Source organism: Rhododendron vialii, chromosome 12a (genome assembly GCF_030253575.1).
Source record: "Rhododendron vialii isolate Sample 1 chromosome 12a, ASM3025357v1".
Lineage (NCBI taxonomy): Eukaryota > Viridiplantae > Streptophyta > Magnoliopsida > Ericales > Ericaceae > Rhododendron > Rhododendron vialii.
This window is the reverse complement of record NC_080568.1, coordinates 1,065,282-1,083,975: the sequence shown is the minus strand read 5'-3', so window position 1 is coordinate 1,083,975 and position 18,694 is coordinate 1,065,282. Positions and strand designations below refer to the sequence as shown.

General features: G+C 38.2%; 2 protein-coding genes and 1 pseudogene across 2 annotated transcripts; 2 read left to right on the top strand and 1 right to left on the bottom strand.

Annotated features, from left to right (window-relative positions):
- Positions 1 to 2,188: 2,188 nt before the first annotated feature.
- On the top strand, positions 2,189 to 6,177 carry LOC131311806 (GDSL esterase/lipase At4g10955). The gene is made up of 2 exons (XM_058339380.1): positions 2,189 to 2,461; positions 4,928 to 6,177. The coding sequence occupies exons 1-2, from the start codon at positions 2,307 to 2,309 to the stop codon at positions 5,913 to 5,915; spliced, it is 1,143 nt and encodes a 380-aa protein (XP_058195363.1). The 5' UTR covers positions 2,189 to 2,306; the 3' UTR covers positions 5,916 to 6,177.
- A 1,538-nt stretch (positions 6,178 to 7,715) lies between these two features.
- On the bottom strand, positions 7,716 to 9,486 carry LOC131311805 (uncharacterized). The gene is made up of 2 exons (XM_058339379.1): positions 9,343 to 9,486; positions 7,716 to 8,686 (listed from the first exon to the last, which is right to left on the bottom strand). The coding sequence occupies exon 2, from the start codon at positions 8,390 to 8,392 to the stop codon at positions 7,799 to 7,801; it is 594 nt and encodes a 197-aa protein (XP_058195362.1). The 5' UTR covers positions 8,393 to 8,686; positions 9,343 to 9,486; the 3' UTR covers positions 7,716 to 7,798.
- A 2,954-nt stretch (positions 9,487 to 12,440) lies between these two features.
- On the top strand, positions 12,441 to 18,017 carry LOC131311531 (uncharacterized; annotated as a pseudogene).
- Positions 18,018 to 18,694: the final 677 nt, after the last annotated feature.

The following is an 18,694-nucleotide window of genomic DNA, read 5'->3' as shown; positions in this document are numbered from 1 at the left end:
ATCTTGATACAGAAACCAATGAAAGTAATGCGAGATATTCGTAGTAGTGGTGAAAATTTTGTAGGGCCTGGCCCAACTTGGCCCTTAAATCGTCGGGCTTGGGCTGACCGGTACAAGTCCATCGGGCTCTCTTCGAAATTCGGGCTCTGGCAAGACCGCCCATGTAAAAAGCTTTATGCTCAGGTCAACCTCGACCCTAACATATTCGGGCTAAGGCCCAGCTTATAGGAGCTCATTTTTTGTGAACTTTCTTTGGTAGGAGTAAGCTATAGTCTTAAGGTTGTGTTTCTCTGGGCTTTTCAAGTTTTTTCTTATTTTGTCTGTATTTAAATTTTTTTTCTAAATTTTTAGTTTTGTGTCGATTTTTTTTTGACTTTTTGATTTGTCGGAAAATTAAAAAACATTTACTTTTACCCAAATATTCTGAATAAGGATCACTTTTAAGCTCAAAAAGTCGAAAAAGTCGACCTTTTGAGCTTAAAAGTGGTCATTGATCAAAATATTTGGGTCAAACTAAAAAAAATTTACTTTTCCGATAGATGAATCGGAAAGTCAAAAAAATTTGGCGAAAAAAGGAGCACGCGGGAAAAAAATTTAATTAAGGACAAAATGTTTACTTTTAGAAAAAAAAAGTTAAGCGGAACGGATACTAATCTTTGAAAGTAGCCTTTTAAAAATATATATCTTCGAATGTACGGTTTTTTACTACATCAATTGAATGAAGTGTTTTTATTGCATGACTTTGACACAATGAGCATGACTTCAACACGAAGTGCATGAAAAATAATTGAACAAGTACAATAATAAAAAAATAATAAATATTTCTTCTTTCAATTAAACTAACTATGAATGTTATATTACAAAATGCAAAATTAAGTAGACATTAGTATTATCTACTTTGAACATTAGAGATTGAATGCAAAATGCAAAACATTCGACCGGAAAGGTGTGCCAAAATACAAAATTAGGTTCAAAGTTCATCTCATTCTCGTACTTTATCCAGATTAATCAACCGGAACAAAGAGAGACGCAGAATTTTAACATTCCTTTTTAATCTTTTCCACATATGAAAGATGTGCCAATTTCTATCAATACATAATAACAATAAAAAGTATAGGAAAATTATCGTAAATTCGTTTGATTAATCATTGCATATACATAAATAAAAGTCATATAGAATTGTAGATGCATACGTCTTGTGCATTCATATCCATTTCAACAAGTAAACTATTGAACCTCAGTTATTAATTTTTAGATGCATACAGTCTTAGGAGGACGATTATGGAATTATTTAAAAAAAAGTTGAGAGGACAAACTTCCGTAATTTTGACGTCTTTGCAAATAAATAATTACTATATAACTTAAAATAATTTTAAAAGTAGGCAGAACGATCATTTGGGCTCATCTGTCTATCGATTCTTTCCCGATGAGGAACACGCAAATGCAAATTTTTTGTTTTGAACTTACGAAATGAATCATTTAAAATTGAGAGTTAGGGAAGTCCCTCCCCCCACTTGCTGGACCCAAACCAGATAATTCCCATCTGTCATCCAAAAAAAAGAAAAGAAATGCAATTCAATTGACTAATTTAACCTTCCGGTTCGGGCTATAGGTAATGCTACACACACAGCATTTATGCACAAATTTTGTGCACAGATTTGTTGTGGGGCCCACTACGGGTCCCACACAAATAATCCGAGCCGTTCATTAAATGTAAAACATTTTTTCAAGGGCCTCCGCGAAAAATCAACTCAATCCGATACTTACAGATGCTCGATTCAATCATTTAAATTTCATTCGAATTTCAGGATAATGAAAAATTAGATAATTAAATCAAGCACTTATAGATATCGGATTGACTTGATTTTTCGCGGAAGCCCTTGAAAAAATGTTTTACATTTAATGAACGGCTCGAATTATTTGTGTGGGACCCGTAGTAGGCCCCACAACAAATCTGTGCACAAAATCTGTGCATAAATGCTGTGTGTGTAGCATTACTGTTACTCTATACCATGTTCGTCCTCTTGGATTTGGTTAAGCTCCAGGGCTAAAATTGTAAAAGCGCACAGCAGACAACCTGAAACAGATTCGACCGTTGGACCCCTTTACAAATCCCAGGCGTTTTTCGAATTTAATCGTTTCCGGTTCAAATCCAACAAGTGGAAATATAAATGCTTGCGAATGTGATACCATTTGTAAAAAGCATTGACGAAAGATTACAGGCCGCTCATCTCTTTCTCTCTCTTCAACTTTTCTCTCTCTCTAGATTGGGCGTGGAGAGAAGATAAAAGAGGGTGGGTTTGGGAATGATGAGCAAGACGAGTGCACAGGAGATGGTGAAGACAGAGGGGGCAGATGTAGTGAAAGAGGAGAGAGAGAGTTCACATCCCTATGCGTTCCACGTCTCTGGGCCTCGTAATGTTGCTTCTCCTAACTGGAAAGAGATCATCATCTCTAGCTGGTCAGTGCTTTTCTCTCCCCTATATATAAACATATATATGATTTTCAGCTCCTTGGTAAGTTGGGTTTTCGCAGTTTTTGCTATTTAGTGTGAATTTGATTGCATTATCTCCGTTTGCGGACCGATTGATTGAGGGCTGTTTGAATGATGTTAAGAAAATTTGTCTTTTTAAACTTGATCTGATTCAAAAATCTGAGACTTTTCTGGGTTTTAGATCCTTCGGTAAGTTGAATTGTTTCTCCAAAATTCAGTAGGTGTGGTGGTAACCTACCAGGAGCAGAGGTGGATACTTTACCTGGGGGCCTTTGCTGTAAGATTACCGTGGTTATCCCTTGAATCTCTCAGATGCTCTCCGTTAAAGTAAATCGGTGAATCTCAAATCCCAAATTTGTTTAAGGAATTTATTAGAGATCGTGTTTAGGGATTTTGAGACCAAAAAACGAACAAGATCACCCCAGGATTTTGAGACCAAAAAATGAACAAGACCCCAGGGATTTTGAGACTCTAAAACGACCAAGGCCTATAGGTCTCACAAAGTACGAGAAACTGAACATTAATTCCTACCTCAATACCACTACGCAGTATTTCCATAGAACGGGTATATTTCCCCTCCTCTCATACTGTGGTCTGGGGTACCAACTGTATTACGAGAAAAGGAGATATATACCTGTTACACGGGATACTTTCCATAGAGTTGGAATTCCAACAAGTTGTCGGTTTGAGGCGTGTCAACAACTGCCTCTTGTGCCTTGTAACCCTATTGGTCTGGTTGTGATCCTCGGTGGGGCGGTAGAACCTATTGGTGATTTGCATCTTACGAGGTCAGCTGCGGATCTAGAGTCCTATTCTCACGCTCAGAGATTGTTATAGCTGGTTGCCCCCTCCTCCACCCTCTCATTGAGGGGAAAAAACACCCTACCTCAATCTTCCTTTGTTTCCACAATTATACAGTGCCTGAGTTTTTTTTCCCGTTGGGTGCAACCATAGCATTCAAATCACAAATGTCAAGAAATACAATCAACAACTAGTTGCAACCCATATCATCTGCTTTCCATTGCAACAGGAGAAATGGACATACGCACAAAATGAGGAATACAATTACGAACAAATGCAAACCCAGGCTATAAAATGAGCAGGATAGACGTAAAACGTATAATTTTCCAAATAAGGAAGAGAAATTTTATTAATAATCTAAAGGGAGTGATGGATTTAGAAAATATTCATACATTACCATGTGCTGTTGTATTGTTCTGTAATGGTTGGAAGAAGAGTAACATGTTCTGAAATGCATTTACCGGAGAAATAGGTTGACCGATTCATATAACCTGGAATGGATTGGTCCAACGGTCACTAATCTAACGGCTAGTTTTGACAACTGTAGAAGGGTAATGGTTCAAAAGCAATAACTACTTTACGCAAACTCGCCATTGGGTTAGTGACCGTTGGGGTTAACCATTTCGCTGCATTTGGCGAACTCATCTTCCGCTTGTACTTCACTCTCCTTCCAACCAACAGCAAAATCCCTCTTCTTTTGTTGCATTGCCCTAGTATCCCAACACTATATTTGTGCTTTCATAAAGTCCTATAGACAAGGGTTGTCATTGCATACACAAAAGCCTTGACACACGGAGTCATTGGCTTCGCAAATCAACCTATAAGGACAATGTATTTCTTTTTTAAGATCTAGCATGATTTTGATTGCCTTAGCTAAAAGCTGGTTTAGACCATATTGACATGTACATGCCCAGTTTATTCATCTCTTTAATATTTTTAGATGTAAACGCAAGCTCTAAATTCTTCCGCTCTCTGAGTAGTTCTTTCTTTTCGTATGTTTGCTCATTTATAGACCGAGAACTATCCTGGTTGCATATCTGAAAAGTGTTTTTAGCTCATCTTGACAAATTAATGCTCAGTTTATGCATCTGTTATTCTGTTTGGTTCCAAGGAAATTGAGAAAATTCTGAATCTCCCAAACCTTCAGCTTTGGATGCTTGTAGTGGCATTTCCTAATTTGTCTTTCCCTCCTAGTTGGAACGATATGAACCATGTTTGTTTATAAATTTGAAGTATAAAGCTCTGCATTGTATTGACTATTGAGTCACATGTTGCATACATATAGTGACTTTCCTGATCTTGTGCAAAGGCACTTCATTCCTAATTGATTGCATTATTGAATCCTTTTAATTTTATGCATTAGGAATATGATTCCTTCCGTTGAATTCTTTTAGGCAGTGTTTGGTTGCTTGGAATGATCATCCCCCCTGCAATTTGTGACGTTTGTTTGCCAAAAAGTTGGCAGAAACTAGACTAGGAACGGAATCGTTCCATTTGCGTAAATGATCTATTCCATTATGAGGCCAATTCATGACCATGTCCTGTCTTTTCAATACCATTCTAGTGAACCAAACACTACCCTCACTGTTTGATTCATTCAGAGATGTAGATTTCATTGTTGATGTTTTGCAGGAAGGATGGGAATTACAAAAGAACGGTAATTGCCTGCTTCATACAAGCAGTTTACCTACTTGAACTTGACAGACAAGAGAACAGGACAGAACAAAATGCTCTAGCTCCAAAATGGTGGATACCCTTTAAGTACAAGCTATCCCAAACTCTAATCGACGAAAGAGACGGCTCAATATTTGGTGCCATCCTTGAGTGGGATAGAGCTGCAGCTCTTGCAGAATTCATCCTCATGAGACCCAGTGGTGCACCAAAGGCCGTTTTAGCACTAAGAGGAACGCTACTCAAAGGGCCCACAATCAGAAGGGACGTAGAGGATGATCTCCGGTTTCTAGCTTGGGAAAGCCTAAAGGGTTCAGTCAGATTTAACACTGCTTTGGAAGCATTAAAATCGATTTCAGATGGATATGGAAGCAATAATGTATGTATCGCAGGTCATTCCTTAGGGGCTGGTTTCGCTCTCCAAGTGGGAAAAGCGTTAGCCAAACAAGGAGTATTCGTGGAAGCTCATTTGTTTAATCCACCTTCGGTTTCACTAGCAATGAGTGTCAGAAATATAGGAGAAAAGGCAACTTTTGCTTGGAAGAGGTTTAAGTCGATGCTCCCTTCGAGCAGTGAATCTCAGGCCAACGGTAATGAGGTGGTGGACAATACCACTAATCTCATCGGATTGAATAAATGGGTGCCTCATTTGTACGTGAACAACAGTGATTACATATGTTGCTATTACAACGATCCAACGGGAGGGGAAGAGAAGGCTGCAGATAAAGAGAATGCAGGCCCTAAAAATGGGCAAGCCGCATTAGCGAAGCTATTTGTGATGTCCAAGGGAAAGCAGAAGTTTCTGGAGGCGCACGGGTTGGAGCAGTGGTGGTCAGATGATTTGGAACTCCAACTGGCTCTGCAGAGCAGCAAGCTCATAAGCAAGCAGCTCAAGTCCTTGTACAGCCTCCCGCCTTCTTCGCAACAAACACAAGGAAAACCTCAATGACATTTTGGCCGATGCTTATCGGTGGCTTTTTGCTTGCTGTATACCTGCCTACTGATTGTCGTAAAATAAAAAAAAAGGGGTGAAACTGCGTGCTAAATAACTCATTTTCAATCTGTCTACGACACCACAAATTGTTGTTTGTGTGAATTGTTTGTTCCTTGGTATGTATTCATTGGGTTGCGTTTTTTCCTGTGCGGAGCTCTGTATGACCTTTCAAACTGCTGCAAGTGGTAACACATGAAAATTTTCTTTTTCCTAGCTATTTTCTTTTCCTACTTAAATCACTCACGATCATGAGCATCCCCTTCCCCATCTTAATGTACCTTTGTCAAGATTTTTGAATAAAACTTTTTTTGCCGATAAAAAAAAAACTCATTGAAAGTTACGTTGTCCTAATAAAATCGTCTGGAAATTTCACATCTAGTTTCTCGTCTCATACATTTGTGGATTTTCGTTTATTTGCAAGAAGATTTTGGCTTTTATTTTCTTCATTGTATTCCATTTCGTTTCCTTGTAGAACGCTATTTAATTTATTACTCTTTTTTCAGTTTTTAATTAAACGTGATTTATTCATGTGCTGACATCGGATGACACATCGCAGCCAACTAGATCGGAGGACGTGAGTCGGGCAATTGAAAATATTAACTCTAGAATTTATTTAGTCAAACAATGTAATATTTCTTTGAAGATTTTATTTTTTAATCAATCGCAACGTACATGATGTCATTTCCACCCCTGAAGTTGCTTGGCCTCCAAGCTATAATACACTTATACACGTAAAGGAAAATTAATTACTAATTATGAAGAAATGAAAAAAAAATAGAGAGGTTGTAGGAATGCTAGTGCTAGCTAGCTGTATATTCTGGTGGTGATGGATGCTTGGCCTCCACGCTACATATACCATATAGAATGAGTGATGCTACAGTACCGAAATCGTAGGGACGGCTGCGCCGGGCAATCTCCGGCCACCGGACGGCCGATCCGAGCCATCCAAAAATTCTAAAAAAAAAAACGAGGGGGCCCCTACCCGGGAATCAACGGCATCCGAGGTGTGTAAAGTGCTTGATCCGAGCACCCTTTTTTCGTGTATATATGTATATTCGCGAATACATATATACACGAAAAAAGGGTGCTCGGATCAAGCACCTTACACACCTCGGATGCCGTTGATTCCCGCGAAGGGCCCCCTCATTTTTTTTTTTTAGAATTTTTGGACGGCTCGGATCGGCCGTCCGGTGGCTGGAGACGGCTCGGCGCGGCCGTCCCTACAATTTCGGTACCGACCCCGTCGGTACCAATATCATTTCTGATATAGAATTTAGCATATTTTCACCAAATTCTGAGCTGTTAGTAAAATTTTAGTAAGATCGATAACAACAGATATAAGGGCTCGAATCATATTTCGACTCGTGATGATCAATCTATAAATGTCGATAGAAAATAAATAGGCACTCATTTTCGGGTGCCCACGAACAACTGTTTACAAGTGTATTTTTTGAAAGGTCAGTGAAGACACTGGCAATTGTCTACTGTTTGCCTGACTGGCTAGTCCCGTTGGTCATCTTTGTAAATTCATACTAGAACTTAATTTCCATAATTCCATATGCGAGGGAAGGGCTAGATGTCGCGTCATAACTCAATGGTTGAGATTGCTCTCCTTGGAGCTCCTCCATCTTTTAGGTGGTGAGTTCAACTCCTACTATCCCCACTCCCATATCGATCGATCTCTTACAGCTACTCAAAATGTGGTACTCAAACATGGTCACCAGATCGAGCATTAGTACTTTACAAACTACTACTATTTGCATGTATAGTATATACAACATTTGTAATCTTTCTCAAACAAAAATACAGACAAAAACACTTAAAAACAAGTGCAGTACTTAACGAAAGAGAAGTAAGTAAATAACAACTACCAAAAGAAAAAAGACCATGGGGCTCGTGATGCAGCTGCTTGGACTTTCATCGTGATTACCATACAATGGAGGAGCCGATGGCTCATAACCGGCCACCGGTGCTGGTGGCGGGAAATAGTCCCTCTGCCACGGGGTCTCTGGGTCTATAGGAGGACCGCCACATGGTGCTGGCGACCAGAAGTTCGACTCTAGAGGAAGGCCGTAATTCCCACCATATGAATTGTAAGGATTGTGCACTTGACAACAAGGGCTGCAGTTAGGTACTCCACCATGACACACGTGAGCACCGCCACCATGTCTGCCACAACAGTGACCCTGCGATTTTGGATCACAATGGTCATGGTCGTCATCCATGACAATCTTTTTGTGGGTATCACTTTCAAGGCTCGTCGTCATCTTATCTTTGTTCTTCCCATTGCATGTCGCCTTGAAGGTCAATTCCAATTCTTTCAACCCTGAATTATCCACAAATTGCTGCACTTGTGCTACCAAATTTTGTTTGTGGGATTCTTGATCAACTCGCCGTGACAGAGTCGCAATTTGCATTTTGTGGTTATCCATGCTTGGGATGATTTCGTCCAACAAGACATCTGCTTTTATGTTGTTTTTTTTAAGTACCCTTATGACCTCTTGTGGATCCACAAAGCCCGTAATGGTCACCCGCCCTGTGCATTTGAATCTATGGATGTGGAATGGATCCCATGGATTTTTTCTAGCAATTTATTGATTTTCTTCAGCTTTCTCGCGCAACGTTGGCATTTGCAATATTGTTTAATCAGATCGAGAACAAACGTTTTTGGAGCAACGACTAGGCCGTTCGCCATTGACAATTAAGCAAATGAACTTTTTAACCTTCTGTACATTGGAAGATAGAATTAATAGTCAGTTGTGGAGCTAGAAAATCGGAGATTAAAAAATAATGTGTTTACCATATAGGCTGGCTACCAAGAAGAGATTAATAGATTTACACAATGAATCATCAAAACAAATTGACAGAAGCAAAATCACTAACTGTTTCAGATAAGGATCATCAGAAAAATTGACAAGAGAAAATTTAGTAGAATTTCAAAACCATTGCGGTCGACCGGCTTGTTCATTAATTTCCTGAACATGTTAATTCTATAGACTACTATAATATAGTATAATTCAAATCAGTGCTTTGTACAGGTAACTTGCGGTTCCAATAATTCAAATTTCAATCAATCAAAGAGATGAGAAAAACTAGTTTGAAAAATAATGAAAAATACTTGTTCAACGGTAAAATTTTTATTGCCTCAAAAGTTGAAGGGGATGGAATTCGCAAAACTTTAATTTGTATTCACAAATTGAAATGAGCAAATCTCGAGAACAAATATTTAAACTTATTTTTAAAAAATAAATTCAAAATTTTAACCGTGCAGAAACCAGCTATGAACGTACACCATATAACTAACTACTATGGGTGAGCAAATTAAGGTAAACTAATTGTGATGCTAATAAAGTTTAAGAAGCTAGCTAGGATAGATCCAAACCTGCTTTTTCTTGGCTTTTGACTATCGCTGCTGGGATAGATCCAATTTCGTTGGGATGTATCTTTAGCGTTGTGTTGCCGTTTTTTTCCTTTTGCTGTATGTTCTGTCCTTCTCTTTCGTTCTTAATAAAAAAATTTCTTCTTCACCGTTTAGAAAGAAAAAAAAAGTTTAAGAAATTGCCGGCAAGGGGGAAGTATTTATACCCAAATAATCACTAAAAAACTAATCTTACTTGTTAAGTAACCAACCACTTCAAACCTTATACGAACTTGGATACAATTTCGTTTAATTTTTTTAATGGCATAGATAGCTTGCACGAAAGTTTTTTTTGGATATGTTTTCTACTGCAATCTGCATACCATATGATTTATCAAAAATGCTACCAACACAACGTACGGACACACAACCAGTTACACAACGTGCTGACGTCAGCATGACGCCAAAAAAACGACGTCGTTTCACTAAGAAGGAAAAAAGACCCTGCTTCCTCCATTTCTTCTCTTTCCCATCTGTCTTCGACAAATCATCAAACACCTTCGAGACAAAAATTACCCATCCCACCGATTCATCTCAAGATTTACAGCAATCCCAAAATCCCTTTTGCCTTCGTTCTCTGTACTAAAGGTATGTGTTTGTGTGTGATTTTTGTGGGTTTGTTTGGATTCGGGTGAGATCTGTGTGGTTTGGATATGAATTTGTGGGTTTTATGGCAGGGACGAAGGAGTAGAGAGAGAGAGGGAGTTAAAACGATGGCGCTTAAGGTAGATCACAACTACACTATTTGTTCAAGAGCGTGCTGATCGGGGATAGTGGGGTTGGGAAATCCAACATTTTCTGTAATGAGTTCTGCTTGGAGTCCAAATCCACTCTCGGAGTTGAGTTTGCTACCAGAACTCTTCAGGTGAACTCTCTACACTCTGTGATTCGCCGGTGGTGGTGGGGAGTGGAATCGTGGTTGCCGACGCCGGTGGTGGTGGGGGAGCCCCCCTCTCTCTCCCTCGCCTCTGTATTTTGATTGTGAAAGTGGGGAGGGGATGGGGAAGGGGAAAATCGGCGACATTTTGCTCGTGTTGTTTTTTTTTATTTTTAAGTGAAACGGCGTCGTTTCTGCTGACGTCAGCACGTTGTGTAACTGGTTGTGTGTCCGTACGTTGTGTTTGTAGCATTTTTGATGATTTATACACATGTTGTGGAAAAGTTGTCGAGGAATCTATCAAAGTCAGTCAGTCAGTCAGTCAGTCAAATTTCTTGCTGGTTTATTATATTATAATGTCCATTAATAAATTATTAGTAAATAAAAAACAATGCCAACTCTTTGAGGGTTAGAATTGCAATGGTATGCCGTTCAAAAAAACAATTAATTGCAATGGTATAATTTTCGGCTAGAAACGAAATTTCAATCCTTACGGAGGATTTCGATCGGATCCAATGTGACACCCCCACCCGCACTCTCGAAAAATTATTCAATGTTCTTGGGGTACGGGGTACCGCCACTTGATATCTCATACTCTTTTTTCACCACAAATTTGTGTGATTTTCACCGCAAAGTATGTATTAGTTGGGCATAAATGTCACATTGGATATCCACACATTTGTGCTAATCTCCAATACAGATATCCAAACATCCAGTTTTCCCCTCCACTATGTCTTCAACCTTCTCTCCCACCAAACTCTTCTCTCTGCACTCCACTCATATTTTTTTTTTTTTTCCTAAAATGGTGATCGGGTGTGTAAGTGGGTATGGTATTAGAATTATTGTTAGTTGTTACAACAGTAGACCTATTTCTTTTGGAATCGATGATATAGTACGAATTGGGATCGGGGGCTCGGCACAGAATCCCCTACCCACACCCCAAAACTGAACCGTTTTGGATAAAAAAAAATCTTAAGTTATCTATTGCAATCCTATGAAGCAGAAACGTGATTATGAAAGCTTTAGAGATAAAATTTAATTATGCCTCTTTAGAATAATATGATCAAAATAATAAGATCTACATACTAGCTCAAACTGATTGAAAATTAGAGCAATTAATTTTTTAACCATATTTTTTAATATATAAACGTTCTAAAAACTTAAGTGCTCCAATTTTTAATCTGTTTAAATAAGTACGAAGATCTTATTATTCTGAACATATTATTTTAAAATATCATAATTAATTTTTATCTCTAGAACTCTCATAATTAAGTACATGCTCTTTATTTAGGATCTTGTGGAGCAGAAACATGATTATTAAAACCTTAAAGACAAAAGTTAATTATGCCTTTTTAGAATAATATAATCAAAATAATAAGATTTTGGCACTTATTCAAACGGATTAAAAATTGAAGCACTTAATTTTTTAAAACGTTTATATATTAAAAAATGGAAATTGATATTCGCGCTCCCAAAATTACTTCAGGCGCTCCAAGCTACAGTGTTTTTTCAAAACTACCCTTTTGCAATTTACTTTTTTCTTCAGGCGCTCCCTTAAAATTACTTCAGGCGCTCCTAAATTTACTTTACTCTTCTCCTCTGTCTCCTCGTTAACAGAAGAAAAAAGAGGAAGACGGCACCCAACAAGCCCTAGCCGTTTGCTGCTCCGATGGTCACCGGTAGCTGCTCCGATCGTCGACGGTAGCTGCTCCCTTCATTCTCTATTTCAGGTATTTTTGGTTGGCTTTATTCTCTATTGTTGCTTGGCTTTCCATATCGACAAAGTGGGTACCAACCGGATCTCGAGTAACTCATCTCTTCTTGGACAGTCTAGCCCTAGTTCGTACACAAGGGATGCCTTTCTCCTTCTTAGTAAGCCTTCTTCTTTCATATTGATTTTCACGTGCACGCCTGGCAGAAGAGGAAAGCAAGAACGACATAAGCAGCCTACTCTTGCAAAGGCCTTAAAACTTCTACAATGACATCTGATGCTTCAATGACTTTGACCAACTTCTTGTAGAAAGTCCTCTCTGAATTTTCGATACAAAATAATTCCAATGAAGGCAGTTAAAGCAAATATAGGAAAAAAGACCAACACAACAGTACCGATTCACCACTTTTAGTGAATCTGTGGGAACTCTGTCGTCACGTGTGCTATGGGAGGAGATAATTTTGTTTAGGCCCACATATGTGATTTGTTCTGTAGTGCGATTCGACACTTTTAGTGGGCTCTTTCCCAATTCGAAAACCAATTCACATATGTGAAAAGAACAAAATCAGACTTGCTACGTGTGCGAGTTAGTGGATTTTGTCAATCACCCCAATAAAATACTAACGAATTTGGATTAAACAACTATAACCTATTATCTCTTTCATGGATTAAACAAGTGGAACTTACTTTGAATTTGGGGTTAGCTGCCATTAAACAAATAGCTCCATTTTGGCAGGCTCTGATGGAGGGTGAGACTCGAGATGTTGGTGGCTTCGAACCAGACTTTACAGATGAAGATTTTGCAGAGATAAATGCCATAATAAATCTTGCAGCCACAAGTAACTTTGAAGAAATATCAGAGTTCTACGAATCAAGTGAGGGCATGAATTATGCTGACAATGCTAGAGATTCTGGTAAGCTTCCTTCCTCACATGCTTGGGATTGTAAATCTAGGTTCTTTTTTATTGTTTATTATTATTGGTAAAGTAAAACAATTAATATGCAGTAATCATTTTGTGGGTTGATACATAACAGGTAGTGTAGAGAAAAAAATGCTTAATGATGCTGAATGTGCATCATTGTTAGAGGAAAATTTTTCAACTCGAGATGAGCTCCTCGATAGGATTCGTAACATGGCATTGAAAGCAGGTTATGTCACCACAATTAAAAAATCAAAACCGGGTTGTTATGTGATTATTGGTTGCGATAGAGGTGGGAAATATCGAGGCACCAGTGTTCCATTGAGTGAAGGGAAAAGGATGTCGGGATCTCGCCTTGTGAATTGTCCTTTTCAGATGTTGGGGAAAAAGAAAGTTGGTAAGCCTTGGAAAGTGGAAATAAAAGATGTCTCTCATAATCATGAACCATCAAGTGATATGTCCGGACATCCTTTTTGCCGTCGTTTTTCAAAAGAAGAGGTACTAAGTATTAAGCGAATGACCATGGCTGGTATACCACCTCGACAGATTCTTACTTCATTGCGGCAAAGTAATTCTAATTGCAAAGCAATAGCAAGGACAGTTTATAATGCAAAGGCTGCCATTAAAAAAAAAGTGTTAGCGGGTCGTTCAATGATTCAAGCATTATTTGATGAATTAGGTCAAGGGGACTTCATTTTTGATATAAAACGGGATGGAAATGGTCATTTGACTCATTTGTTCTTTGCACATCCTTCTTCTATTGCGTTAACCAAAAGTTATCCATATGTCTTTGTGATGGATTGTACTTATAAGACGAACAAATATAAGATGCCATTGCTTGATATAGTGGGAGTTTCAAGTTTCAATGGATCATTTTATTCTTGTTTTGCTTTCATGCAAAAAGAGGAAGAAGGAGACTATGTGTGGGCATTGGAAAGATTCAAAGCAATTTTAGGCCCTGACCAACAACCTTCTGTGATTTTATCGGATAGGGAATTAGCATTGATGAATGCCATTGAAGTTGTTTTTCCGAGAACAGCAAACATCTTATGTGTGTGGCACATTGAGAAAAATGTTCTCTCAAAATGTAAGCCTAAATTTGAAAGAGAACAAGATTGGGAGACTTTTTTATCGGATTGGACTAATTTGGTTGAATCTCCGGATGAAAGTTGCTTTAATGAAGCTTGGCAGCGTCTTCAAGTTGATTACGAGGAAAAAGAATATGTTCATAATTACATCAAGAATACTTGGCTCCCTTTCAAAGAGAAATTTGTGAAGGCATGGACTGGAAATCATCTACACTTTGGGAATCGTGTCACTTCTAGGGCTGAAGGTGCACATGCAATGCTCAAGAGATACCTTACTGTTTCCACGGGAAATTTCCATGAGGTGAGAGAAAAGATTTGTCTTGCGATTGAGAATCAACACAATGAGATTAAGACGAAGATTGCTTCTGAAAAGCTTCGAGTTATTCATAAATTTCGAATTCCCATATTCAAGGAACTTGTTACTCACGTTTCTATCTTTGCACTTAGTGAGCTTTTGAAACAATATGAGTTGTCAACATCTTCTTTATTGGATCCTTGTAGAAGTCAATTTTCAAACACAATGGGTCTACCTTGTGCACACTTTATGCAAAACATGAGAGGTGAACCCTTGCTACTTAGCGATATCCATCCACAATGGAGAATTGATATAAGGTCACTCAATATGGACGGTGGAGTGAATACAAATGGAAGTGACATTGAAAGTCTTCTCAAGAAATTTCATGATAAATACAAGTGTATGCCTCTTGGTCAAAGAGAAGATAGCCACAAGCAAATTGCTCAACTTATCGATGCCGAAAGTCCATTGACTCTTGAGCCAACCATTCAACCTCACAAAGGCCGACCATCAGGTTCCAAAAAAAGAAAGGGAGATAGCTCTACCACCCGCGATCCTTCAGCTTTTGAGATTGTGGAAAAGACACGAAAATGTAGTGTTTGCCACCACGTTGGACATAATAGAAGCACTTGCCAACGATGTAAGATATTTTTGTAGTAACAATTTTTTCTCACTGTACATTTATGGTTCCAACTACTCTTTTTTATCGATATTTGCTCCCAACTATTTTTTGCAGTGAAAAGTTTGGTTGATCGAGGTGTTCTTACTTGATGTACGTAGTTACTGAGAGGTATGTTGTATGTTTTGGATCAACTATTTTGCTCTTACTTGATGTAGTTACTGCTGATATTTTAGTTGATAACCCCTCCGTTTAATGTAAATGTACATTTTGATGGAGTCATTGTGTGAAAACTCATGAATTTGAAGTAGATTTGGTTGTTGATACACTATAGTTTTGCAGCCGTTATGAAGATTTTGAGGAAGCTGTTTATACGCCAAGTATGTGCCATCATGCCTAAGGACATCCAGTTGGCCAGGAGGATCATGGGTGACCATGCTTAAGAAGGGAGGGAACAAAGGTGGTACTGCCGTGCTGGTGGTGTATCACTGATTTGGCGTTTTCTAATGCTTAGTGTTATATATAGCTATTATTAGTTTTAGTGGATGGGTAGTTGTTGCTAACAGTGTTTACAATATTTGAGATTGTGGTGTTTTTTCTTTAGGGGATGGAATGTTTGTGCCTTCAAAATTTCGTTTTGTTCAAACTGGTTTTTTGTTGACACACCATTTGGTGTTGAACTATCTTATCTAATAGTATTTCTATGTTAATGGCGTTTGTTTGGTTGAAGATCTTGTTTTGTGGAACTCCACAAAACCAAACAGAAATAGGCATGGCCAATGCAGAAAGGTTCTAGCTCCTGTATTTATTTTCACAGGGCAGCAAGAACAGGAGAGAATTCTAGCTATTTTATTTTCCGTTTGGTTGTGTCCTGATTTCCGTTTGGAGTGCCTCAGTAAATGAGGAGATAATTTGGGGGTGGAGTGCTTGCAGTAATTTTATATCTTGAAAAGGGTAGTGTTGTAACTTCATTAAATTTTGGAGTGCCTGCATCAAAAAAGGGAGCCCCAAAATCAGCTCCCTAAAAAATATAGTTAAAAAATTAACTACTCCAATTTTCAATCAGTTTAAACCAGTTTGAAGATCTTATTATTCTGATCATATTATTCTAAAGAGACATAATTAAATTTTATCTCTAAAGCTCTCATAATTATGTTTCTGCTCCATAGGATTACAAATAGATAACTTAATTTTTTTTTATCCAAAACGTGCAGCTAATTTGGGGTGTGGGTAGGAGGTATTGTGCCATGAGGCACAACAGAACCCCCGGATCCTACGAATTGGGAAAGGGCAAGTTTCGGAGACTTAATTCTGCAATATACAAAATGTTAAGGGACTTGTAGTGTAATAAAGTGGAGCTTGGATTCACCATTCACCACCTTTTGAAAATCGAAAATTCTAACTTCATACCCAAATACACACACTCCCACTCATAATAAGAGTGGGTCACATATATACTGGATGTGTAGTGTGTGCATGTTCCACCTTTACTGTGAATGAAAACGTGCGATTGGGTGTGTATGTAGAATAATTGTTTGGAAATTTTGCCAGGCTCACCTCTTGGAGGAGGTCATCGATGCATCAGCATCATGACACATTTGCCAAGATGTCATTACAAGACAAGTCTTAGGTTGAGTTTTCTTAAACTAATTTAAACTTAACTTAAATTTAGGAGTTTTGTCCTTATTTAAATTTTTTTCTCATTCGTTAGTTTTATGTCAAATTCTTGTGGATTATTGGTTCGTTTTGATGAGAGGAATCGAAAACCTAAGTATTTTGAGAAATAATCATTTTTTTAGCAAAAAAAAGCAGTCAAGACAAATCAATAATCTACAAAAATTTGGCGCAAAACTAACAAATACGAAAAAATTCAAATAAGGACGTACAAAACTCCTAGATTTAAGTTATAAGTTTAAGTTAAGTTCAAGAGAACGAGGCCTTAACGTACTAGTATTTTTTTCCTCAAAATATTGCTTCTCATAATCAATATTAATTTTCAGGCTAATTGGCGACTACATGGACCATGTTTGTTTACAGTAATTTTGAAATATAAAGCTCTCTGTTTAGTATTGAGCTGCTACATGTTGCATACAGAGTGACTTTTCTGATCTTGTGCAAAGGCACTTACTTTGTTCCTTATTGATTGCATTATTGAGTCCGTCCTTTTAACTGTAAAAGCCTTGCGAATATGATTCCCAGAAAAGTTGTCAGAAACTTAATTAGGAATGGAATCATTCCGTTTGCGTAAATGATCGATCATTCCATTTTGAGGCCAATTCATGACCCATGTCCTGCATTTTTTGAAATCATTCTAGTGAAACTGAACACTTCCTCACTGTTTGATTGATTCAGTGATATAGATTTCATTGTTGATGTTTTGCAGGAAGGATGGGGATTACAAAAGAACGGTAATTCCCTGCTTCATACAAGCAGTTTACCTACTAGAGTAGAACTTGACAGACAAGAGAACAGGCCGGACAGAACAAAATGCTCTAGCTCCGAAGTGGTGGATACCCTTTGAGTTCTAGCTAGCTAGCCCAAACTTTAATCTACGAAAGAGATGGCTCAATATTCGGTGCCGTTCTGGAGTGGGATAGAGAGAGATGCAGCTTTAGCAGAGTTCATAAATCATGCATCAGACCAAGTGCTGCACCAGGCTGGCCGTTTTAGCACTCAGAGGAACGCTACTCAAAAGTCCCACAATCAGAAGGGACATAGAGGATGATCTCCGGTTTCTAGCTTGGGAAAAGCCTGAAGGGTTCTATCAGGTTTAACGTTGTTTTGAAAGAAAGCGTTCAAATCGATTTCCGATCGATAGACATGGAAGCAATAACATAGGTATTGCGGGTCATTCCTTAGGGGCTGGTTTTGCTCTCCAAGTGGGAAAAGCATTAGCCAAACAAGGAGTATTCGTGGCGGCTCATTTGTTAATCTAATCCACCTTCGGTTTCACTAGCAATGAGTTTTAAAAGCATAAGAGAAAAGGCAACATTTGCTTGGAAGGGTTACTTATCCACTGTAAAAACGGAACAAAGTTGGCTAAACATTCCAAATCTTGGGGCCACCGGAGGGTTTGTCCATTCGTTAACTTTAAGGATTCCCGATTTAGTCGAGGTGCATTCAAGCTAGCCCGACAGTAATTATCCAAACAAAACAGGGTTCAGGTAGAACCAAATATGTTGTTTTTCTTTCAAACTACAATATTTAAACCTTTTTCTGATGCCCAAACCCCTCACTCTCTGTACTACTTAAGAAACCAAAAGCCCTTGTTTGAAATGCGCATTTGAAGAGGGTTTAGAAAGCAACATATGAGTTAGTCTTTCAGATTAGAAGTTAGCTTTCTTCATTTACAGAGAGATTGCGGGCGGGCGGGCGGGCGATGTTGTTGCTATCCTCCATCTCAATTTGTTTGTCCATTTTCACTATTTCAGACATCTAAAAGTTCCATTTCCATTTTCTAATTTGTGTCCATTTAGATGATTATTAAAAGTCTCTCTTACCTCTGCAAATTGATTGGCATGTACATGCCCAGTTTATTAAAAGTTCCATTTCCATTTCCTAAGTAAACATATCAAGCTACTCGAATTCAAGCCTTTGTTCGCTCTTTAAAATAACCTCTTTCAAAATTGGTTTGTTACGTGAACATACCCAAGTTTGAATTTTTTTTTTCCCAAAACTCATTTCAAAACCAAGTTCAAAAAAATTTCTACTCGGCTCGCTACGTAAACATACCCTTTGAGATCGGTTCGCGTCATAAACACGGAAAGCTTGAACATGTTTTTAAAGATCATTAAATTTTAAAACCA

Excerpts from the sequence above, each read along its gene's own strand:
- LOC131311806 (XM_058339380.1), top strand. The coding sequence starts at position 2,307 with ATGATGAGCAAGACGAGTGCACAGGAGATGGTGAAGACAGAGGGGGCA. Across the intron at positions 2,462-4,927 it reads GAGATCATCATCTCTAGCTG|GAAGGATGGGAATTACAAAA; the intron begins GTCAGTGCTTTT and ends GATGTTTTGCAG.
- LOC131311805 (XM_058339379.1), bottom strand. The coding sequence starts at position 8,392 with ATGGATAACCACAAAATGCAAATTGCGACTCTGTCACGGCGAGTTGAT.